Source organism: Rhinatrema bivittatum, chromosome 2 (genome assembly GCF_901001135.1).
Source record: "Rhinatrema bivittatum chromosome 2, aRhiBiv1.1, whole genome shotgun sequence".
Lineage (NCBI taxonomy): Eukaryota > Metazoa > Chordata > Amphibia > Gymnophiona > Rhinatrematidae > Rhinatrema > Rhinatrema bivittatum.
The window spans coordinates 349,203,120-349,228,276 of NC_042616.1; the positions used below are offsets into that span (position 1 = coordinate 349,203,120).

At 43.8% G+C, this 25,157-nt stretch overlaps 2 protein-coding genes across 2 annotated transcripts in view; one reads left to right on the forward strand and one right to left on the reverse strand.

The window, feature by feature from the left end:
• The window catches only part of BAG1 (BCL2 associated athanogene 1), a 110,267-nt gene extending 106,819 nt beyond the window's left edge, over positions 1–3,448 (reverse strand). Inside the window, exon 1 of the mRNA XM_029589883.1 lies at positions 3,211–3,448. Coding sequence (XP_029445743.1) covers positions 3,211–3,250 — 40 coding nt within the window. The 5' untranslated portion in view covers positions 3,251–3,448. The remainder of the gene's footprint in view (positions 1–3,210) is intronic.
• Positions 3,449–24,367: 20,919 nt separating this feature from the next.
• FRRS1L (ferric chelate reductase 1 like) overlaps positions 24,368–25,157 on the forward strand; it is a 69,867-nt gene continuing 69,077 nt past the window's right edge. The window contains exon 1 of the mRNA XM_029587096.1: positions 24,368–24,412. Coding sequence (XP_029442956.1) covers positions 24,368–24,412 — 45 coding nt within the window. The remainder of the gene's footprint in view (positions 24,413–25,157) is intronic.

A 25,157-nucleotide genomic window follows, 5' to 3' on the forward strand; every position in this document is an offset into this window, starting at 1 on the left:
CACACAGACCCCCAGGCAGGCACCCATGCATTCACACACATACACCCCCAGGCAGAGTCCCATTCATTCACATTCACACACTAAAGGCAGACCCCCCTCTCTTTCTTTTGCCAGCAACCTCGGAACCTCTCTCATTCCTCTGCTGCCACTGTCACTGATGCCGCGTGGCTATTGCGGAGGTGCCGATTGCTGCTACTGACACTGAAGTCCATTCTGCTGCCTCCTCTGTGCAGGCCCCGTGGGCTTCCACTTTCTCCATGCTGATCTCGTACATTGTGAGATCTGCATAGAGAACATGCTATTCTTGCACATTCCCAAAGATTACATGTGCCAATCACTAAAAAGTAAATTTTTTTTTTTGCCTTTGCTGTCTGATCTTAGTTTTCTAATTGGTTGGTCACAGGCTTTTTTTTCACCTTCCCTTTCTTATTTTTTTGCCAATTCCTTTTATATTGTCTTTTTTTCTGTTTCTTTTTTCTCCATCTTCTTCCCTCAAACACACAGTCAGGTTCTCATTCTCACATGCATTTCTCTTTCTCACACACACAGGCTCTCACTGGCACATGCTCTCTCTCATACAATCATTCATACACACAGGCTCTCACTGGCACATGCTCTCTCATACAATCATTCATACACACAGGCTCTCACTGGCACATGCTCTCTCTCATACAATCATTCATACACACAGGCTCTCATTGGCACACGCTCTCTCTCATACAATCATTCATACACACAGGCTCTCACTGGCACATGCTCTCTCTCATACAATCATTCATACACACAGGCTCTCACTGGCACATGCTCTCTCATACAATCATTCATACACACAGGCTCTCACTGGCAAATGCTCTCTCTCATACAATCATTCATACACACAGGCTCTCACTGGCACACGCTCTCCCTCATACAATCATTCATACACACAGGCTCTCACTGGCACACGCTCTCCCTCATACAATCATTCATACACACAGGCTCTCACTGGCACACGCTCTCTCTCATACAATCATTCATACACACAGGCTCTCACTGGCACACGCTCTCTCTCATACAATCATTCATACACACAGGCTCTCACTGGCACATGCTCTCTCTCTCTCTCTCTCTCACACACACAGAGGCTCTCACATGCTGTCTCTGCAAACATTCAGGTCCTCTCTCTCAACTCACCTCATACACGCACTCTACGGGCCCTCAGCCTCTCTCTCACCTCTGGGCCTCCTCTTCGCGGGTTGCCGCAGGTTGGGCTCTGCAGCGGCCCTGATCTTCTCGGGCCGCGGCAGCCCTGCTACCGGGCCTCTTCCTCTTCTTGGGCCGCTGCGACTTGGGATTCGCAGCGACCCGCGGCGGCTCCTCCTCTTCTGCACGTGCTGATTCTCTTCCTCCTTCCTGCCCACGCGGCTCCGGCAACGTTTACTTCCGGGGCCGCACAGGCAGGAAGGAGGAGCATCAGCGCGTTTGAACGCGATCTTTGACTTGAGCCTCCCTGCGCCCGGGGGCATTGGTGGAGGGTAGGGGGAAACTAAAAAACACATTTTAAAGGGTCGGCGCAGCTGAAAAAGAAAAGGCTCGGCGCAGCCGATAAAAAAAAAATAAAATCCTGATAGTCCTTGAAACGCTGTGCGTGTCAGCCAAAACGACTCGGCGTGTCACCTCTGACACGCGTGTCATAGGTTAGCCATCACTGCGCTAGGGGAAACTGTATATTCCTATTCGGCATTGGCGCTCAGGAGAAGTGACTGCGTATGTGTTACAAAAATGGATGCTCAATTTTATGAGCATTTTTTTTCCTAACCTGACCGCCAGAAAGACATTTTTTTTTATGTTACTCCTTTTTTCAGTTCTGCCGACTTAATCTCCACAACATTAAGGCAGAGGATCTACAGAAAGGCATTATTTTATGCTTTTCTGTTAACTTTTGGGGTGCCTCAAGACTTAATAGCATTAATTTTTGAGAGTAAAAATGTGCACATTGGGCGCACATTTATTTTTTACATAAGGAGGGAATAGCTAATAGCGTTATCAACATGGCATTTACATGTGATAAGCACTATTAGCTATGCGCTGGTTTGGATGCGCTAATCTCCTTATTGCATAAGGGGTTATGGACACGCTACCAAAATGCACATCCAGCCACAGGTTAACCTGTGCGCTAGAATGAATGCAGGGTATTGCATCGGCCTAAGATATCTTCAAGTCAAACCCTCCTCGATATTCCTTCCCCAAAAATAGCCCCATCTTGACAAAACAAGAGAACGTGTTTTTTTCCAGCAGGCCCATTTCTCTGGAATACTTTACCAAAAGAACCTCTATGAAAGAAGCTTCTTTAAAAAAGTACTAAAAACATATCTATTCAAAAAGCATTCTTGAATCAGGCTAAGTCTCCCTACTTTCACCCTTAGCCTCTTCCAGTGTAAGTAACTCTAGTCAGCAAAGCAACACTAACTTGTATTCCTAACATATTTTAAGATTTATTGTAATGTTGTTTTTTTAACTGTAACTTCTTATGTGTGTTTTATTGTACCCTGCCCTAAACGTAGGAAGGGCAGGTAACAACTGTTTTAAAATAAATAAATCAATCCAGATCATTACCTGGGTTCTGCTCTCAGTACCTTGCAGCAACAAAACACACCAGTGGTGTCCCGTAAACTTATAAGTGTTCTTTTTTTGAGAAAATGTGCAAGCATTTGTTTATAGAGAGTCATTCTATTGTGACACGTTCATGTGTGTCTCTGCTCCATCTCACTCTTTGTTTTTCACATTTGGAAGACAGACTGGGGGGGGGGGGGGGGGGGGGGGGCGGCTTCAGTGATTCCATAAATTTTATTTTGATCATATAGATTCTCTTCATGTCTATATTGCCTACTTTGTGGAGATTGGTATACCACACATTTTTGTTAATGTAGGTGTACCTTGAGCTTCGAAAGGCTGCGAAACACTGTACTACGTAAAAACCTGCAGGACTGGCTGGGCAGAAACAAAAAAAAAAACAAAAACCTTGCGATGGATCCTACCTGCAACTGCTATGCACTCAAAGAAAATATATGCAAAACAGACACACACAACATATAGAGCCTCACTAATACAGAAAAATAAAGGGTTTACATGGCCATAAATGTTTTAAATGCATATTGCTGATAACTATGCTCACTGAGAATGTGGAGTGTATACACACAGAAATATTCTAATTTTCGCTCTTGCTCTTACCGTGGCTCACAGTGACGGACCACTCGTTGCTGCCAGCCATGGTCCCACGCGCGGGCGTCAACAATGACGCGCCTCCACCTCCTGCTTTCCGCCTTTCCTCAAAGTAGAGGGTGAAGGAGCACAACGACAGTGTCCGCCTCGTGGGCGATGCAAAGCAGCGGATAACAGCCCGATTCTGATCGGGGAAGCAACTACCGAAAACTTCCGGCGAAGGCCCGGAAATAGGAGGCGGGGAGAAGGAAGAGGCGTGCTGAACAATAGAGCCAAAGTGACCTCACTTCCGTGCACAGGAACTAATGAGGCCGATCTGAGGACTGCGCCCTATAGATCGTGGCGGCCGTTTGTGTGGTTGTAATGAGGAAGCGCGGGAGGTTGTTAAGTACGGCAGATGTGCAGCTTGAGTGAGATGACGTAGGGCAGAGCCTTTCCCTGGCCTGTTCTTTGCGGCAGCGCAGGAAAAACACCTTTACATAAATTTCAAATGTAGAACTAGTTTACCTTATAGAAGTACTGGAGCAACTGTGCACTTATCTGGATAATTTATTTTGTTTTTTACTTTCACTGATTTTTCTTCACTTTTTTCTGACTTTGTCTCTCACACTTGCCGTCACTACCGACTGTCTTTCGCTTGCCTACTTTTATCCCTCCATTATTCCTTTTTCTTCCAAAACTTTCTGTTCTTTATTTGATCTCTCCTGCCGTTTTTCTCTTCTTCAGTCTCTCTCGTAAATCCACACCCTGCCTTCTCATCCACATACCGTCACCTAAATTCCCTTCCCTCCCCTGTACCTGTTGCCTCCCACGTTCCCCCTTCATTGCCCCTCCACCATTTTTCGGGCTTTTCCCTTTGCACTACCTTGTTTCCTTTCTATCGCACGCTTCTTTTTTTTCTTTCCCCTACTCTCTATTAACGTATTTATATACCGCCGAACGCAGAAACTCAAGGCAGGTTACAAAAAGAAAACCATACATAATCATATATAACAAAAAAAAAACCACAAACCTCCGAAACTGAGGTAATAGCAAGATTTAAATTCACTACATGAATTGCACACAGCTTTTAAGAAGATAAGATTTCAGATAAAATCATCCACTGCCGTAGGTTAGTATTAAATAACAAAAGCATGAACAAAAAGATAACTTCTGAGCATTCTCTTAAATGTCTTGGTGCAGTTTGTGAAATGCAAAGTCATGGGGACAGAGTTCCAAAGGTCAGGAGCAGCAACCAAAATCACCCATTTCCAAGTCTCAGTAAGCCCAGCTTGTTAATATCATGATCGCACAAAATGCATGCACTGCTAAATCATTCAGCTAAACCAGGTACTGAATCTCCAATGAAGACATCACTCTTTGCTTCAAAGGAGGGGGGTGGAGGGAAAGAGGAATTTGGATTCAGAGGCGACCAACAGGAGCCATGGCTTTTTTAAAGTCTGGGGTACTGATGCATAAACATTAAGGGAAAAAGCACAGGACTGCTTCTATAGCCACGTCCATAAGTAAAGCCCATCAAGCAGCACTCACTGATAAATGAGGTTAACCTGCACGGTGCAGCAGATACCATCATGGGAAGTTTGCTGGGCAGACTGAATGGACCATTGGTCCTTTTCTGCTGTCATTTCTATATTTTTCAGTCGATAAACAGGGCATTTAGCTATGCATAGTGGGTGGCATCGTCACAGAGGCGGAGCTTTCTCTCTAAACTCAAAAGAGCTTTGAAGTGCGCATGAGCACCACTTCCCGTGCTCCTCGAGCCTGCCTCAGTTTTCGTTTTCCGCGACTCTACACGGACGTATGTGATTTCTCTCTTACCTCAGAAAACAACTACTTCAATCAACAAGGAAGAAAGATGCCGAAAACCCCGGGTTCAAGTACTGTTCATGCGGTAAGATCATGTCGGTGACCGACGGGCATAACTACTGTTATTTATGCCTCAGTCCCGATCATGATCAAACTGCATGCAGGGACTGCGGACGGATGTCCCCGCGGGCCAGGAGACAAAGAGCAGAAAAGATGGAGAGGCTCAGACAATCTTCTGCCCCCTCCCCAGCGTCTGCAAGATCGACAAAGTCCTCCCTGCGTAAACCTAAACCCTGGCAAGAGACTTCTCGACACGCGCATTCGGCTTCGGAGAGCCATGCGCCACAACTGCGTCGTCTATCACGCAGAAAGCGTCAAGTGTCACGTCGGATATGACGCACACACAAAACCTGCATCGGGTCAAACCCATTTGACGCATGTGTCGACAACATTGGCAGCGTTGAAGGCATTGAAGCTTCATGACACACCAAAAAATTCTACGACGCATTCCGACGCAAAAAATAAACCTACGACACTCCTCTAAAGGCTGCGACGCATCACAACTCAACATCAAACATTACGACACATTCAACATCTAGTCATCAAAATACTTCCTCAGAAATCCAAAAAACAACCCCTGGCCTGCCTGACAGACCATGGAAGTCATTTTCAAAGACAAAGCATGTTGCTCCTGCATCAGTGCCTTCAGTTAAACCTTATAAACAGCATTCAACATCCCTGCTAGAAGGTGACCACTCTCCTTCCTCGGTATTCTCGGATGTTGTAATTGATGAACCAACTGGAGACTGGAACTCATCACCGGAGATTCTTCTTCAATCTCCAGGACCAAAAAAGAGACCTCCATTTCCATCTCCATTGCCAAGGACACCAGTCAAGCGACTCAAAAAATCGATAAGGCCACCTGACCTTTCTTCCTGCCCAACAGCTGAAGAAACAATGTCTCATATATCCTCTCTACTTCATAGTTTCTTCCAAGGTTTACCTCCGAACCCAGATATCCTCAAGATCCTGCATCGCCTGCTTCTCCTTCACCACCAAATCCACCATCTCCGACACATACCAATTCTCCTGTGTCATCCGCTCATACCGTCTCTCCAGTATTCTCTCCTCAAAAATCTCTGGGAAGTTCAACGGGTATTCCTTCGGACCCTCCACAGGAGCTGCATCAGCCAACATCCCCTCCTGAGGATCTTACGCTAAATTCTTGGAGAAGCTAGGGGTAGCTCTCGGCATAGACACTCGCAAGCTCCCAGATCCACGGACAGAAATCATGGGACGTCTACAGATGTTTGATGTACCATCTGAGCCCACTGCTCTTCCTCCACAAAAACTTCTAGAAGGTCTCATGGACAAAGCGTGGGATACCCCGCTACTTCTTCCACCTGTATCCAGGAAACTGGACTTAAAATATAGGATGCAAAAAACACCATACTACTCAAGCGTTCAAATTCCCTACAATTCCATAGTGGTCGAATCAACCCTAAAAAGAGCTAAAAAGAACAGACTCTACTCAAATACGCCTCTTGGAAGAGACAATAAACTGTTAGATGATTTTGCCAAGAAAATTTATCAAAATTCAATGTTAAGTTCCCATATAAACCATCATCAGTTTTACATCATCCAATATTTGTTTAACTGCACACAAAAACTGCAACCCTTGCTTCACACCTCACAAGGAGACTCTTCCTTGCCTCAACATTTCTTAGATCTGCAAGAAGGTCTACGACATTTGTTGCGCACTTCCTATGAAGCCTTTGATAGTTCAGCACGTTCCTCAGCAACAGCAGTCTCAGCTAAACACATGGCATGGCTGTGAGCCAGCAGTATACGGGATGATGTGCATGACAGTTTGGCTAATTTCCCATGTAGACCAGACAACCTGTTTGGAGACAAACTTCAGGAAACTGTCTCTTTGATTAAAGAACAAAACATTGCAGTACAATCAAACGCGCCTTTCCATACGCCATCTACATCCAGGAATTTCCTTCCCCAATACAAGAGAGGTTATTACTTCATTTTCATACCCCGATTAGAACCACCAGATCCGCCCACACTGGCACCCTACATATCCCCCACACCTAAACTCACACACCTTATCTCCACCAGAGAGAGAGCTTTTTGCATTGCTGGCCCCTTTCACTGGAACACGATGCCCCCTGACCTCTGACTAGAACCCTGCACTCAGAAATTTAAAAAGAGATTAAAAACATGGCTCTTCAAACTGGCCTTTACCTAACGCCCCTCCATCATTCACTCCCTATCAAACAACCGCAAACCTCTTATACATAGTTTCATTTACTATTACAATTATTATTATTACTATTTATTACTATTGTTATTGTTACTGTTGATTTGCCTCTTCATTGCTCTCTCCTCCAACTCCTATCCTATCTAGACACTATTCCTTCAACTCTCCTCTTTATATCAATTGATGCAACTATTTACATTGTTTTTTGTAACTAATTCTCTTAATTCTCCTTCCTTTCCCCTTCTTTGCTTCGCTATCAGTTAAATGTAAACCGATGTGATATACAAACGAACCTCGATATATAAAAGCTTTAAATAAATAAATAACTATTCTTAATACTTTAAGCTTAAAAAAAAATCAGGGAATACCTACATACATATCACTTTTCTTTCCCTCACTACAAAATATCAAACAGCTGTCTCAGTAGTAAGTAACTGCTGGAAGTGTAAGCTGAGCGTAGTTAAGAAATATAAGAACATGCCATACTGGGTCAGACCAAGGGTCCATCAAGCCCAGCATCCTGTTTCCAACAGTGGCCAATCCAGGCCATAAGAACCTGGCAAGTACCCAAAAACTAAGTCTATTCCATGTTACCATTACTAATGGCAGTGGCTATTCTCTAAGTGAACTTAATAGCAGGTAATGGACTTCTCCTCCAAGAACTTATCCAATCCTTTTTTAAACACAGCTATACTAACTGCACTAACCACATCCTCTGGTAACAAATTCCAGAGTTTAATTGTGCGTTGAGTAAAAAAGAACTTTCTCCGATTAGTTTTAAATGTGCCCCATGCTAACTTCATGGAGTGCCCCCTAGTCCTTCTATTATCTGAAAGAGTAAAAAACAGATTCACATCTACCCGTTCTAGACCTCTCATGATTTAAACACCTCTATCATATCCCCCCTCAGCAGTCTCTTCTCCAAGCTGAAAAGTCCTAATCTCTTTAGTCTTTCCTCATAGGGGAGCTGTTCCATTCCCTTTATCATTTTGGTCGCCCTTGAGTGAGTGAGACCCTTGCTCCTGGCAGGGATTTTTCTTGCCATTGGGGGGGACAGTGGGGGAATCTTGGGAGTACTAACAATTCATTTGAGACTGTGGGAGGAAGGAGGGGTCAATGTCTGGGGGGGGGGGGGTCGAGAGATGATCTGGTAATGTTTGGGATGAGGAGCACTGGGTGAGACAAGGCAATTTACACATAAGGTTGGGAGCCACAGGCCCTTTGATTTGTTTTTTTTTTTTCTAATACTGATACTGACAGTGTTAATTATCCGGATATATTTTAAAGATATCCAGACAAGTAGCAAGTTATCCAGCCACATAAGGCCGGATAACATTACACTTGCTCTAAAGCAGGTCTAAAGTTATTTGGCTAACCAAGCCAGGTATACCCGATATTTGGCTAGGTTAGCTGGATCTCTCAGCTTCTCTCCGAAACACCTCTTTTTTATCCAGCTAAATTATAGCCAGATAACTTAGCTGGATAAGTGACTAAGTATGCCACATTTGCTATTCAGATGGATAAATTTTGAGTTATCCATCTAAATGGGTTTTCCATATGGACCTCAGTAAATTTTACACTTTTCCCTACTGAAGAAATTTATAATTATGGGATTAATTTTCAAAAGAATTTATGCGCATAAACCCTGGTTTTGTGCTCATTAATGTAATGGCCTTTTAGAAAACTGCATGAGGGGTTGCATGTGTAAAACTACACATATTAGCAATTTTGCATGTGCTTTTACATGCACCTCAATGATACATTCTGGGGTGGAGTGGAGTCAGGGAAAGAATATATGCACATGTTTTCAAGCTTCAAAAGTGTGCAAGTAAATATATAAGAACAAAGAGTTACACCCGTTCCTGAGCATGTATGCTGGTGCCAGTTACACACACACTCTAATTTTCAAAGCAGATTTATGCACATAAATCCATTTTGAAAATTCTGGCTAAAGTCTGCAATTAAAAAGTACCCACAGACTTTAGACTATTTATTTATTTATTTATTTTTGGTTTTTATATACCGATGTTCCTGTATAATATACATATCACACCGGTTTACTATGCGGGCTGTTTGAAAATGACCATCCCTAAGCAATAAATGTACAAGTACAGTATTTACGGTAATACAGAATATGACACATATACATACAATAGCTGGTTAAAAAACATTAAATTAGATGACTCAGGGTCTAAATGGAGGTGCACATCCCAGTGACATCAACATTCAGTACAAATTGTTGTTGAAGTGGAGGAGTAGCCTTATGGTTAGATCCAAGGTTCAAATCCTGCTGCCACTTCTTGTGACCTTGGGCAAGTTATTTCTCTCTCCATTGGCTCAAGTGCCAGATTAGGGTTTCATATATTAAGCATTTTCCCCTTATACACTGAATAGGAAAAAAGTCTTAATAAATCAGGCCCTTAGATTGTAAGCCCTCAGGGGACAGGGAAATATCTACTATACCTGGTTGTAACTCGCCTTGAGCTACTATTGAAAAGGCGTGAGCTAAATCTAAAAAATAATTGAGGTAGTTAGTACAGTATATATAAACATGACACATTGAAAATATATTACTTCCATCTGGGTGAAGGAAAATATGACACTACTTTAAAATTAGAATCAAAAAGAGTTCTGGTATATCCCAGACATGCTATAGGACATCATATTGTCTCACTACAAAATTCACATTACCATATACACCATTAACCATGATTAGCTGTGAACAGGAGAGGTATAGGAACACCCTAATACAAGGTCTTGAGATCATTTTAAACCCAATAAAATACACAGATTTTAATAATGTCTCTTGTGTCATGCCTAAGATAATTGTCCCTGTGATAAATCCCTTGTAAACTCCCTGTGTGGAAGCATTGTAATCCCTTTATTAAGTCTGAACAAATATCTGAACCACACTTTCAATATCAGTCACTCCCCATCTTTACAAGAGAAGTATGTGGCTCTCTGGATTAGAGACCTTTTCAATACCCCTTCCTCCCCAAATTCTGTTAGTCCTCAGTGATTCTTTGGGTAGGAAACTCCAATTATGCCTCCATCATTCTCTGGTCATTCACCTGGATGATGAAAATTTTCCAGGAAGAAATACAATTTTCCACACAGAAAGAAGTTCACACTCTCTTCTGCAATTATTTCTGTAGAATAAATTAGGCATTAGCTGGTGGCCTCCACCATCAGCAAACTGCACTGAATAAGTAAAGTAAAATAATAGGTGCCATTTATGCCCTAGTCCCCAACCTGAAAAGAAGTAATGATTTACACCACTAAAAGTTGATGGTTTGAATGATATGAAAAAAAAAGTTAATACCAGCTTAAATTGGAATATTTTATATATTTAGAATTTAAAAAAAATGTTTCTTTTTAACACTCAAAACTCTTATTTTCAGTAACAAATATTGGAAGGTTGCTAGTTATCGGGCCAATACAGTAAAATCGCGGGAGAGCGGGCACAATACAGTAAATACATTTATTTAAATTAGGCCCGGCGGTAAAAAGAGGCGCTAGGGACACTAGCGCGTCCCTAGTGCCTCTTTTCGGACAGGAGCGGCGGCTGTCAGCGGGTTTGACAGCCGACGCACAATTTTGCCGGTGTCGGTTTTCGGGCCTGCTGACAGCCACGGGTTCGGAAACCGGACGCCGGCAAAATTGGGTGTCCGGTTTTCGAGCCGCGGGCCTATTTCAAATTTTTTTTTTTTTTTACTTTTTTTAACTTTCGGGACCTCCGACTTAATATCGCCATGATATTAAGTCGGAGGGTGCACAGAAAATCAGTTTTTACTGCTTTTCTATGCACTTTCCCGGTGCTGGCAGAAATTAGCGCCTACCCTTGGGTAGGCGCTAATTTCTGAAAGCAAAATGTGCGGCTTGGCTGCACATTTTGCTTTCTGAATCGCGCAGGAATACCTAATAGGGCCATCAACATGCATTTGAATGTTGCAGGTGCCATTAGGTTCGGGAGGGTTGGATGCACGTTTTGGACACGCTATTACCCCTTACTGAATAAGGGGTAAAGCTAGCGTGTCAAACGTGCGTCCAATCGCAGGTTAACAGTGTGCTCCGCCGGAGCACACTGTATTGTATTGGCCTGTATGTAAATCATTTCTTTCTTAGATTATTAAAGTTCTTTAGTCACTGTCCTCAGAAATACATTTATTTTTTCCTGTTCTGGTTTTCTTGCCATCTTCAAACAGGCAGGAGGGAGGGAAGGTGAGAAGAGGCTGGGGGTTCCTTTTGACAGGGGGTGTGATGGGTGGCAGAGAGGGAGGGATCAGAGGATAAAGATGTTCTGTTTTTGAAAGCAGGTGGGATGAAGGAGAGTCTCTCTTCTAAGGATCTTACCTGCCTAACTTAAGGAATTTGACAGGTATATCCTCAAGGATAAATTTTCATTAAGCTGCCTAGTGGCCAACCAGCTAAGGTAATTTAGGGTAGGCTGTAATTGAAAATGAATCTAAAAATATCCTGCTCAGTGGCTCTTTGATAACTGACCTCTTAAGTTGAAAATAACCTTGACAAGGAAGTGATTGAAACATACAACTATGTTTCAATTACTGAACCATGTCTAATAAAAATGATACGGATATTTGAAATGATTGTCTATGAACAACTCCATCGATCCATACCCAAATAAAGAGTTAAAAAAAAAATCCCACTGAAGAAACCAAGCAGAACCCTGACTTCAGCAATGGTCCCTGGCCTTCCAAATTTACATTAGTTTTGCAACAAAGTACAGTACAGAGGTCAGCTTTCGGTCTTTGGGCACAGGAGGTAATCCTTTACTCAGGAAGAACCTACACTAACTATAAGGCCATGCTTGCTCCGTTAACCTAAGCAAGAAAATATCCATGCCTGACAGGAGGACCTCCCTGTCAGCAGAAAGCAGAGCCAGTTGCCAAGGCAACAGGCTCCGACACCACAGCTGAATTCAAAATTCTCGCTCTGACATCAATTCTTTATTGATGTCAGTTTTACTATGAATGTGTCTGTAACCCCCCCCCAACCCAAATCCATCTCCTGAAAACCCACCCCAATTCAAAGTGCCCCTCTAGAGTGGTACATACATATAGAGTGTCAGACTGAATTTATACAGAGATGCTCTCTCTTTCTCTCGCTCTCTGTCATGCATAAAGGCTGTAGAAGTACACAAAGCAACAGTATTTTAAATGCTTCATGCACACTTTATAAAATGCAGCATATTTTTGCATACACCACAATATGCATGTTCCTTTTAAATTTTCCAGATAGTGATTAAGTTGCCATCACTCTGGCAAATCTATTTTTTATAATCATCTTCTAGCCCCTCCACTATCACCTTCTCAGAAACATAGGGCCGGATTTTAATAGCTACGCATGGGCGTAGATTTGTGTGCGCAACCCGACGCACACAAATCTATGCCCGATTTTATAATCGCAGTTTATAATCGAGTTTATAACATGCGCGCATGCAGCCGCGCGCATGTTATAAACTCCAGGGTTGGCGCGCGCAAGGGGGTGCACACTAGTGTACCTTGCGTGCGCCGAACCCTAGGGGAGCCCCCGATCGCTCCGAGGCCGCTCCGAAATCGGAGGGAACCTGCAGGCTCCAGCCCACACCCCGCCCCTTTTTTCGAATCCCGGGACATACGCGCATCCTGGGGCTTTAGGCCCGGCGCGCGTAAATCTGCCTGGATTTACGCACGTAGGCTTTGAAAATCTGCCCCATAGTGTTTCTCCCACCAACATGAAACTAGTTTTTTTTTAAATATTTTCATATATACAAATAAACTTTTTTTTGAAGGATTTTTTTGTACTTATCTTCTTTGCTAAAATCCATCAGTAATTTCACTGATGTTTCATATGTTCATTCAAATCCAAAAGGCTCTGGTAATGAAAGTAGAAGCTCGCTGGTTTCAAACACACCCAACATTGCAACATTTCTGCAAATTATATTGCATATATCAGGGACTTCTTTGTAAGACCATAAGAACATGCCATACTGGGTCAGACCAAGAGTCCATCAAGCCCAGCATCCTGTTTCCAACAGTGGCCAATCCAGGCTATAAGTACCTGGCAAGTACCCAAAAACTAAGTCTATCCCATGATACTGATGCTAGTAATAGCAGTGGCTATTTTCTAAGTTAACTTGATTGAGTGGTGGAGTAGCCTAGTGGTTACAACAGTGGGCTCTGAACCAAGAGCCCAGGGTTTGAGTCCTCCTGTTGCTCCTTGTGACCTTGGGCAAGTCATTTTACCCTCCATTGCCTCAGGTACAATCTTAGATTGTAAGCCCTCTGGGGATAGGGAAATACCTACAGTACCTGAATGTAATCCACTTTGAAGCATTGAAAAAAGTGCAAAAAGCAGAATATAAAAAATAAAAATAAAAAAATAATAGCGAGTAATGGACTACACCAAGAACTTTTCCAAACCGTTTTTAAACCCAGCTACACTAACTGCACTAACCTCATCCCCCGGCAACAAATTCCAGAGTTTAATTGTGCGTTGAGTGAAAAAGAACTTTCTCTGATTAGTTTTAAATGTTCTACATGCTAACTTCATGGAGTGCCCCCTAGTCCTTATATTATCTGAAAGAGTAAATAACCGATTCACATTTACCTGTTCTAGACCTCTCATGATTTTAAAGACCTTTATCATATCCCCGCCCCTCAGTCGTCTCTTCTCATGACACTCACAGATTCTAAGTCAGAGCCAGTCCTATTCCTGCAGAGTCCACACAAGACATTCCATCACCTGCATTCCCTGAGCCCTGGCAGCTCAGCATCTCCTCAGCTCCAGAGCCACCACGCTTCATGTGCTGCTTTCTGATCTTGATTTGAAAACCTCAGAAATAACTGGAATGGTTTATTTATTTGTTTGTGAACAGGGGTAACAATATTTACCTCAATTCCCCCTCAAGCCCTGACCACAGCCTATTTCAATATTGGAGCATCCAATTTTTAAGACAGACTTTGAAGCTACGATATCTCATATCACTACAAATGCCTCCCCCTTAACCACACTTCCAGTATAATGACTGCAGAGTCACAAGTAAAGGGCAGATACCACCTACTCCCTCTCCCCCCAATACACACACATCCTGCCCAGCTAGCACAGAAATTGTCAGTAAACAAAATAAACAATTTTCCAACCTTTGTAGTTTCAATCTATCCTCTGTCTCTGCTTGCTCTTAGCTTTCGCTTAGTTTTTTCTCTACCTCCTCATTTCTTTTTTTTCTAAAGCTTATTTTCTAGTCTTGCTCTCATTTATCATTTATTAAAGATGATATTTAGGTCCATCAACCTCTCCTCATAACAATGTATATGTATACCCTGGAGAAGAAGTGGTGCAAGGGAGATATGATACAGACCTTCAGATACCTGAAAGGTTTTAATGATGCACAGTTGACAAACGTTTTCTGTTGGAAAGAAATCAGTAGAACTAGGAGTCAAGAAATGAAAATCCAGAGAGGCCGACTCAGAATCAATGGCAGGAAATATTTCTTTCACAGAGAAGGTGGTGGATGCCTGGAATGCCCTCCCGGAGGAGGTGAAGACAAAAACAGTGAAAGATTTCAAAGGGGCATGAGATAAACACCGTGGATCCCTAAAGGCTAGAGGACAGAAACAAAGAAATGAGTGCATGGGGGTAACTTGCTGGTGTGGCGGTTACTACACTTAACAAATAAGCCACAACTTCATTGTTGCTCTCTGCTTCAATGGCAGGGAGAAAGGAGGAAAAAGGAATTAAACATAGACAGCAAATAACTAGGATACTCAATTTTGGGGTCTGGAAAAAACAAATATAGGGGTAACTTGCTGGTGCGGCTGTTACTACCCTTAACCAATAAGCTTGAAACTCTTGATGCAACTCCAACAGTACTCTCAACTCCAACATTACTCTCTGCTTCTACGGCAGAAAGTAACAGGGAATTTGGACTCTATCAGCAACCAACAAGGGCCCTGACTTTGACAGCCTGGGAAACTGATAAGAATGAGTTCAACAGAAACTACCATAAACTTGCTGGGCAGACTGGATGGACCCTAGTCCTTTTCTGCCATCATTTCTATGTTTCAATGTTATTTTTCTCCATGTATATATTTCTATCTATCTGCTCCCGCTGTGAAGGTAGGAAGGGTGGGTAATAAATAATACATTTAAATAAATAATCTCTCTAAAGAGCATTATTTTCTTTCAACTGCACTTAGTTTCACCCCTTCCTTCCATCATAATCCCCTCCCTTCTCACAAGCCTTTCTTGGTTTACCTCCGCTATCAGCCCCCTCCTCTGTGGCCACATATCTCCTTTCCAAGTCTTCTTCACCTTTCTTTTCCTCTTAAGTTACCTTGTTCACAGAAAAATAAATAAACCATTCCTCTCTTTTATCCTATATGAGACAGCAGTTACTTCTGCTCCTCTTTTTATCACAGCCCATGTCCTCTCTCCCACCTTGTATCCCCTTCTCACAGCCCATGTCTCCTCTCTGGCCTTACATCCTGTGTCTACTTCTCTCCCTCTTCCACAACTAGGGCTGGTGCAAGGATGTTAAGTTCTCTAGTTGAAACTTACAGCCTTGTGCCCATACCCTCCCCTCCCCCCAATACAATTAAAAACATGCATTTACAATAACAGATTTTACATGAAAAAGGACAAAGTACAGTCTTCTGTGGTAAAAATATTACTGACATGTATATTATTTTTACATGCACAGCTGTGGCACCAACCAGAAAACACTGCAAAAAAGACACTTGGAAACCATATGGTATTAAGCCTATTGTAAGGCATCTTGAGTATGAGCTTGGCCCCCAGACAGTCATGAGTAAACTGAACTACGATTACACTATATTAAATCTTCCATACCATAACACTAAATGCCTGTACTCACAGTAGCAATCCTATCTATGAAAAGACAACACTGCGAATATTACAGCAGGCTCTAAAACACAAATACACCTCCTATTAGGAAAACAGATCAAGCCAGGGAAAAGAAAGGAAAAGAAAAGAAGGCAAGTGACAGAAAAAAGTAAAAACCTGAGACTGCCGTGATGTCCGCGATTGGGAGGCCCGCCCCCCCAACGCCATCTGATCAAGCCGCGGACCATTAAATCAGACGCAACGACCAAGCGTCGCACGCCGTCTATCGCATGCCGAAGGGGCGCGACAAAGGGGCACTCCCCTTTGTGCACCCCTTAGTGCAAACCTTAGTGCTAACACTAATAAGCACTAAATTATCATAAATCTTTCTTCCCTAACTACCCAAAGAAATGACAAACCCTCAACCCCCTGACCACAGCATGAACCACAGAAACGACTTGAAATTAGATCTTAACCAGAACGACTCAAGCATGAAATTAAAAAAAACACAAATACCAACACCATACCTTAACTCATAACAACACAAAAACATACAGCAGCTACTTAGCACTATCATTCATGCTCTTTAATGCACAATCCATAATAAAGAAAATTCCCATCATCAATGACTTTCTTCAAGACGACAAGCTGGACTTCATAGCAATCATGGAAACATGGATTAAAAACACAGACAAAGTACTAATCAACCAAATCAACAACCCTCTCTACAAAACCTTCTCAATTCCAAGACCAAAAAGGAAAGGCGGAGGCCTAATGCTGCTCATTAAAAAAAACTTACAGATGAAATTACTCACAACTAACAACTACTCCCCTCTGGAAATTGCACTATTTGACTCACCAAAACTACAAATCTGTCTGATATACTGCCTCCCAAATACGCTGGATTGGAACTGCTCACCACTTATTGAATTCTTCTTGACAAAAATATCCATCAACAAACCCATAATCATCTTAAGTTACTTCAACATACACATAGACACCATCCCCCACTCCCCCACATGTTCATCAATCATTGACATGCTCTCATCAATAGGCCTTAGTCAAATCATCAATGGCCCAACGCACAAAGCAGGTCACACACTTGACCTCGTCTTCATAAATACTAAAATATGGAATAATCACCAAACAAAGATCACCAAGATACCCTGGTCGGACCACTCTTTAATCCATGCAAATTTATACTCAAACTGTAAATTTACTACAATAAAAAACCCACCTAAATCCTTCTCATACAGACCACCTTTTCACATCGAAACACTTCAAGAATTTTTATAAACAGAACTAACAAACATAGACCTATCAAATGCAGAGAATGCAACTTCTTCCTGGATCTCCATCACTAAAACAGTAGCAGATAAGATAAACCCCATGATAAAGAAAACAATAAAAAACCCAAAACATCAGAACCAATGGTACAAGGAAAACATAAGATCAGCCAAACGTGAACTCAGAAAAAAAGAGAAAACCTGGAGGAAGAACAATAAATCATCCACACTACTTAACGCATACAGAGCTCAACTAGCAGAATGCAAAAAACCTCATCCTCAAAACAAAAAAAGACTTCTACTCAAATAAAATAAACAAATACCAACATAACCCAAAGATGCTTTTCACTATTGTAAAAAGCTTAACAAAATCATTCATTGATGACCAGTTATCTTCAACATCCAAGATTACTAGTAACGACCTCGCCGAATTCTTTAATGAAAAAATTAAAAACCTCATAAATAACAACCTCAACATCAACAACAACTTACAAGATCAGAAAATACAAAACTTTCAAACACTAAGTTGGCCCAACTTTGAAACTGCATCACGTGAAATCCAAACAATCATCAAAAAAATGAACCCAGCTAAACACCCTATTGACTCCATTCCCATAACTGCAATTACAAATATCGAACCTTCAATAACTAAAATTTTAACTGACATTGTAAACCTATCCCTCAATGAAGGAAGCTACCCAGAATGCCTAAAATTAGCAATTATCAAACCCATACTGAAAAAGAACAACCTTGATCCAGAAAATCCACCGAACTACCGACCCATATCAAACCTACCCTTCATTGCCAAAATCATTGAGAAAGTCGTCCACTCCCGTCTCAGCGACCACCTTGAAGAAAACAATATCCTACTACCTACGCAATTTGGCTTCAGAAAACAATTGAACACTGAAACATTACTACTATTTTTGAACAACACCATACTCAAAGTCTTTGAAAACGGCCAAGCTACCTTCTAGTACTTCTCGATCTATCTGCAGCATTTGACACAGTAAACCACTCTATCATGATTGAACAACTATAAGAAATTGGTGCAAAAGGTAAAACACTACAATGGTTCACATCTTATCTATCACAAAGAACATACCAAGTATGGATCAATGACACCCTTTCAAAAAAAAATAAATCTAGACACCGGAGTCCCCCCAAGGCTCCGCGCTATCAGCAACACTTTTCAACATCTATCTCCTTCTGATCTGCCACCTCCTATCAAACCTTAACCTGACCTACTTCATATACGCAGATGACTTTCAAATATTAATCCCAATAATCAACTCATTGGAAGAAACCTACAAAAAAACAACCACCTACCTAAACAAAATAAAACAACTACTAACCAACTTGAAACTCATTCTAAACTTTGATAAGACTGAAATAATCATACTGGATAGAAAGAACAACACTCCTCAACCACCACCACTCAACTTAATAAACCAAAAAGTGGCTATCACTCCAGTCAATTTTGCATGCAACCTTACTCTCCTTCAAAAATCACATCACTGCAAAAATCAAAGATGGATATCACAAACTCCTAACATTACGTCAATTAAAACTTTCCTCTCCCCCGACTTCAGATCAGTCCTTCAATTACTCATCTTCTCCAACCTGGACTACTGTAACTCCCTTTTATTCAACTTACTTCTTAATACCATTCGCCCACTTCAGGTCCTGAAAAATGCAACTGCAAGAATACTCACAGGATCAAAAAAATATGATCACATTACTCCTACATTTATATCTCTACACTGGCTCCCAATAAAATTTAGGATCGCATACAAAATACTTTCCATACTTCATAAAATAATATATGAAAAACAAACAAACTGGTTAAGTTCATCCATAAAACTGCATGCTCCAAACAGAAACCTCAGATAAGCTAACAAAGGAGTATTAAAGATCCCACCTTCTCGATCTCAACAACTCACCTCAACTCAAAAGAGAGCAATTTCACTTGGAAGCCCCAAACTCCGGAATACCCTCCCAATTGAACTAAGAATACAAGAAAACTTAAAAACTTTCAAAAAAGACCTAAAAACATGGATGTTTACCAAAGCCTACCAACTCACCCACTGACTCTAAAATACCGCTCCCCTACTATAACACTAGCCAAACTGAAGGACCCATGAAAGCTATGATTATTATTCAGTTATGTATCATGTTTTAATATACAAACCAAGTTCATAAATTATATCTTCTATGTTAGCAACCTTTTGAACCATTTTGAAACACTGTTAAACACTATAACTTTGTAAACCATTGTGAAGGCGAATGCATGTTGATGCATTCGCGCATATTCCCGCGCAATTCACTAAGTAAAATGTGCAGCCAAGCCGCACATTTTACTTTCAGAAATTAGTGCCTACCCAAAGGTAGGCGTTAATTTCTACCGGCACCGGGAAAGTGTACAGAAAAGCAGTAAAAACTGCTTTTCTGTACACCCTCTGACTTAATATCATAGCAAAGTAGAAAATAATTAAAAATTTAAAAAATTTAAAATTTAAAATCGGCTCGCGGGTTGAAAACCGGACGCTCAATTTTACCGGCGTCCGGTTTCCGAACCCGTGGCTGTCAGCAGGTTTGAGCGTTGGCTGTCAAACTCGCTGACAGCTGCCACTCCTGTCAAAAAAGAGGCGCTAGGGACGCGCTAATATCCCTAGCGCCTCTTTTTACCACGGGCTCTCATTTAAATACTGAATCGCGCGCACAGGAGAGTGGCCTGTGTGCTCGCCTGCTCTCTTGCGACTTTTACTGAATTGGCCTGTAAGGGAGGAAAATCAAGAGAAGCTGAACCAGGTACAGAGGAATAAGGAAATTAACAGTCAAACAAAAATGGGGATTAAATTAAGGAAGGGGTTAGCAACTAAAGGAAGGCGTGGATGCTCCAAAAAAATTTTTAACTGCTCTCACCCACAATCCAGCCACAACCTGCATTGTTTATTGCCCCAGAAGGCAGAAGAAAAAAGGCACCAATTACCTTCTGTCTGGTTTGGAACCAGCAAGGACCCACAGGGGAGCAGCTCCTGTGGGGGAGAACAACAGTAAAATCCAAGGGAAGGGAGGGAAGTTTAAGTGGCTTGTTGGGGAAGGGGAGGGAAATTTGGCTGGTTTTGGAGGGAGGGAGAAGGTAAGCAGCAGGGGAGAAAACGTGGTGGAAATGGAAACTAAGCAATGGTTTCCTCAGGCGACAGCTCCCTGTCCCCACTGCAGTTCAGCAAGCTTTCTGGCTTACCCTGCTCCTACTCTCTAGTACCCCTGCAGCCCATTGGTCAGATATTCCACAGACAGTCAATGGACTGCAGGGGGAGACGGGGAAATATAGGCACTTCTTGTCTGTCCTCCCCTACAGCCTATTGGTCAGACATTTCACAGCCAATCAATGGGCTATAGGGTGAGGCAGGAGAAATAGCAAGGAGACAGAAGCTCTTTTTTTTACTGTCCTTCCCCAGTATGGAGCTCTGAGTGTAAGAGACAATATTGGGATGAAGCATGTGGTAGTAAATTTTTATACTTATAAGCATAAGGAAGCTTTACACAGTTTTGCTATATATCAGGCCGATACAGTAAGGTGCGGTAGAAAGAGGTGCGTTAGTGCCGGGCGCACCCGCGTTTACTGCAACCACAGTCTGGATCACATACTGCTCGATACTGTATTTAAATGGGATGCAAATGCAAGCCGCATCCAACGCGTGTCCATGAAGCGCAATCCATTTTACTGTATAGGCGCTATACAGCACCTATACAGTATCCTGGGTGCGCTGGTACCTGTCATTTCAAATGACATTTGAAATGACAGGTACCAGGAAGTGGATCCCAACTTTAAGCAAAAGAAAACCTAAAAACCTAAAATCCAACGCGCTGGGAGAACCACTCTTCAGATCGCGACTAATCCCATCCCCCAGCCCCCACTCACCTGCCCTAGCCGCATCCATGGGTGCAGGTCTCCGGGGCAGCCCCAGTGCTCTCTCCCATCCTCCCGGGGGCAGCCGGCAGCGAGAGCAAGAGCAGCCCGGGGCAGATCGCGAGGCGGCTTCCAGCAGCCCTCGCCAGCGATGGTGAATGGGCGCACGCCGTGACCTTTGACGTCCAGCCGGGCGCTCAGGTCACGGCGTGCGTGCGTTCATGCACCTTCGCTGCCATGAGCGCACGCCGTGACCTCTGACGTCCAGCTGGGCGCTCAGGTCACGGCATGCGTTCATGCACCCTCGCCGGCGGGGGCTGCTGGAAGCCGCCTCGCGATCTGCCCCGGGCTGCTCTTGCTCTCGCCGCCGTCTGCCCCCTGGAGGATGGGAGAGAGGACTGGGGCTGCCCCGGAGACCTGCACCCATGGACGCGGCCAGGGCAGGTGAGCGGGGGCTGGGATTAGTCGCGATCTGAAGAGTGGTTCTCCCAGCTCGTTGGATTTTAGGTTGGGCAGGCAAGAGTTTAGGTTATGCTTGGAAACAACAGGTCCTTCCTTCCTGCTCCGGAGCTGTCAGCGCGCCTGCACGGGAGACATGCACCATGGACGCGACCAGGGCAGGTGAGCGGGGGCTGGGGGAAAGTTTGCCCGATCCTGGTTCTTGTCCTGGGGGGTGAGGGGGTCGTTTGCCCATGAAATTTCGCACCTCTGACCTGACGCTCCACACTAACGCAGGGGTAAGGGTAGGCGGTAAGTTAGCAGGTTAAACACACGGCAAAACTGCAGGTTAAAAAAGCGATAATTGGGGCACACGTTACTGTATGGGAGGGAATAGCTAATCCGATCGTTTACATCTCATATACATGCTGCGGGCGGAAAGGGTTTCCCGTTGATTTAAAGAAGCGGTAAGGATGGGTTAAAAGGGATAGTGAATCGCGGGTTGGACTAACGCGGCCAAATTGTGAGTAGAAAGCGGGTTAGAAGCAGGGTAACCGCGGCCGCACTTTACTGTATCGGCCTGTATGTTAGGTAAGAAATAGCCAGCAGTAGGGGAAAGCCTGAGGAGGGACTGTTTTACCACTGCAGTTTTTTTCTTCTATGTTACCTTAGCAGGCCTGCAGGGCCGCCATCAGGGCAGTATTCTTGGGCCTGCAGTATGGGGCCCCAGGATCTACTGCCACATATGGGGGCCCGCAGCCGCCAGGCGGCAGGTGCGCTTGGGGGATGTATTAGTTCATGGCAAAGAGGCCCACTGAGGCTCTCTCCAACAGTCTGTCGCCCAGGGGCCTACTGAAACCTGGAGCCGGCCCTGGGTGCGGGCCCCAGAGAAGGGAGAGAATCAATGCTATGCGTGTCTTTTAGACACGCATAGCATTGATTTACAGAGCACCGCAGACAGAGACTCGTCCGCGCGCTCTGTCCTGCCAGCGTTCACTGTCTGACGCGGCTGTGACGTCACCGCCGGGTCAGACAGTATGCGCCGGCAAAGCGCGCGGGCCGTCGCTGTCTGCTTGCTAGCTGGAGGCCGAGGAGCCGCGGAGTCCCCGGAGCGCAAAGGGTAAGTAACAAGTTTGTTTTGCCGGTGCATTATCTATTTATTACTGGGGGGACGTCTGGTGCATTATCTATTTATTACTGGGGGGACGTCTGGTGTATTATCTATTTATTACTGGGGGGACGTCTGGTGTATTATCTATTTATTACTGGGGGGAGCTGGTGCATTATCTATTTATTACTGGGGGGACGTCTGGTGTATTATCTATTTATTACTGGGGGGCTGGTGCATTATCTATTTGTTGCATATACTTTATCCACTGAATGCTTGTGGCCCAGACATTTTGGCTGTATGGGGCCTCAAAATTCCTGATGGCGGCCCTGCAGGCCTGCATCAATATCCCACAAAGCAGCATACCATGACCTATCAGCATAGAAAGACCCAGGCCTGAGCAATGTTTCAAAGATAATTTCTGAGATGTGTTCATCCAGGTGTGGCAAGTACAAAGAATTAACTTTGGGCAACAGTAGTAGAAAAATGTTGCTCACCTCAGAAATAAAAAGTAAGCATTTGTTCTGTTTTGAATAAAGAAATTTCTCATTAGGAGAAGGTAGATTTGGCTGAACTAAATACTAAATACTAAATAGCAGGTGCACATAAGGTGCTGAAAATGACCTTATTGGCCTGTAAAACACAAGCTTTGCAGACTGATTGTTAGGGTTTGTTAGTGTGTGGGTCCTGGGCTGAGGTGAGAGATGGTACCATCCACAGGGAGGAGCCCCATGAGCCTCACCGTCGGGATGCGAGGTCTCAGCCGACATGAGACAAAGTATCAGCTGACATGAGACAAAGTATCAGTGGTGCCACTCTATTTCTATTAAAGAAATAGAGTGGCACCACCTGTGGAGTGGGGGGTGCCAGAAAGGGGTCTCACAGACCCAGAGACACAGGGTCGGTGGAATGGGGGATACTCAGAGAGGATACCTCAAAAGAGTTGGTAATGGTCCGCAAAGTGGGGTACACCAATGAGGTCTTCAGTAGAGATGATAGTGGCCCACGGAGCGGGGTACACAGAAGAAGATCCTCAGTAGAGTTGGTAAAGGCCCGCAGAGCGGGATACACCCGAGGGAGTCCTCCGTAGAGATGGTAATGGTCCGTGAAGTGGGGTACACCAGAGAGGTCCTCGGTAGAACAGGAAGTAGTCTGCAGAGTGGGGTACTCACGAAAAGAGTAGCAATGGTTCCAGGGAAGCCCCGGGGAATGAGGCAGGCAGAGGTCCCAAGCAATAGACTCTCCGAGGAGCGGATAGCCAAGAAGTGGAGAGGGCCCCCGAGGAGTGGGTACCTGAGACATCTTACGCCAGGAAGCAGGAACTGGAATGCAGGGTCCTCTGAGAGCGAGGCGGATTTAGCAAGGAGGGATCTCTTTGTCAAGTCGTTGGTAGGCAGGGTCAGCTGGTTTAAATATCCTGGAAAGATGACGTCATCCGGAGGGGACGCCCACGAGGTTCCCGCCATGACATGCTTAAGACTGGCCCACGCGTGCCTAAGATGGCGGTCAGCGGCGTCTGTGCCGCCCCGGGAGGCCTGGGAGCGGTAGGCAGGCAGTCAGCAGCTGGCGGAGGCTGCCAGTCTACCCCACGGAGTCAGGGAAGTGAAGAAAGAGGTGAGCAGTAGCGGTCACAGCCCTCTGCGACCGATGGGCGTAACACTAAGTAATTTAATGTCTGCCTTCAGGACCATCAAGAAGATAACCATGGCTCCTGCACCTGATAAACCTACTACATCAACTGTGTTTTACTATCTGCACTTCTATTATTTTCACTTAAATTATACGGTTAATTTTCAATCTTTGTGATTTGTGGTCTTTACACTGTATTCTTTGGGCTTTAATTTGATTTCTTAGAAATTCCATTGTACACACCTTTCTGTGTTCACAGCCTTCTGAGGTGGTCCTGTCAAGTGTATTCTGCAAATACATGAACCAGAGAAATTCCATACACTTGACAGGACCACCTCAGAAGATGAACCCAGGACCCCTTCTGAAGGACATACCATCCACAAACCACAGAGAAGAGGGGAAGCTGACTCTCACAACCTACTATGCCTGGAAGGAGTTACACCTGTTTAAATTATAGGGTAAGGCAATCTTTCACAACCTTTTCTAGCCCAAGGCACACACATTTTTAGAAAAATGTTGTGTGGCACCCTAAGCAGGCAGTGAGGACATAGAGAGGACTCCTGGCCAAAAGAAGAACTAGGGAAGCACTGGAAGCCCCACTTGTCTCACTTCCAAATTTTAAAACAAAGGCAGAGACGCACACAAACCCATCACAATGTA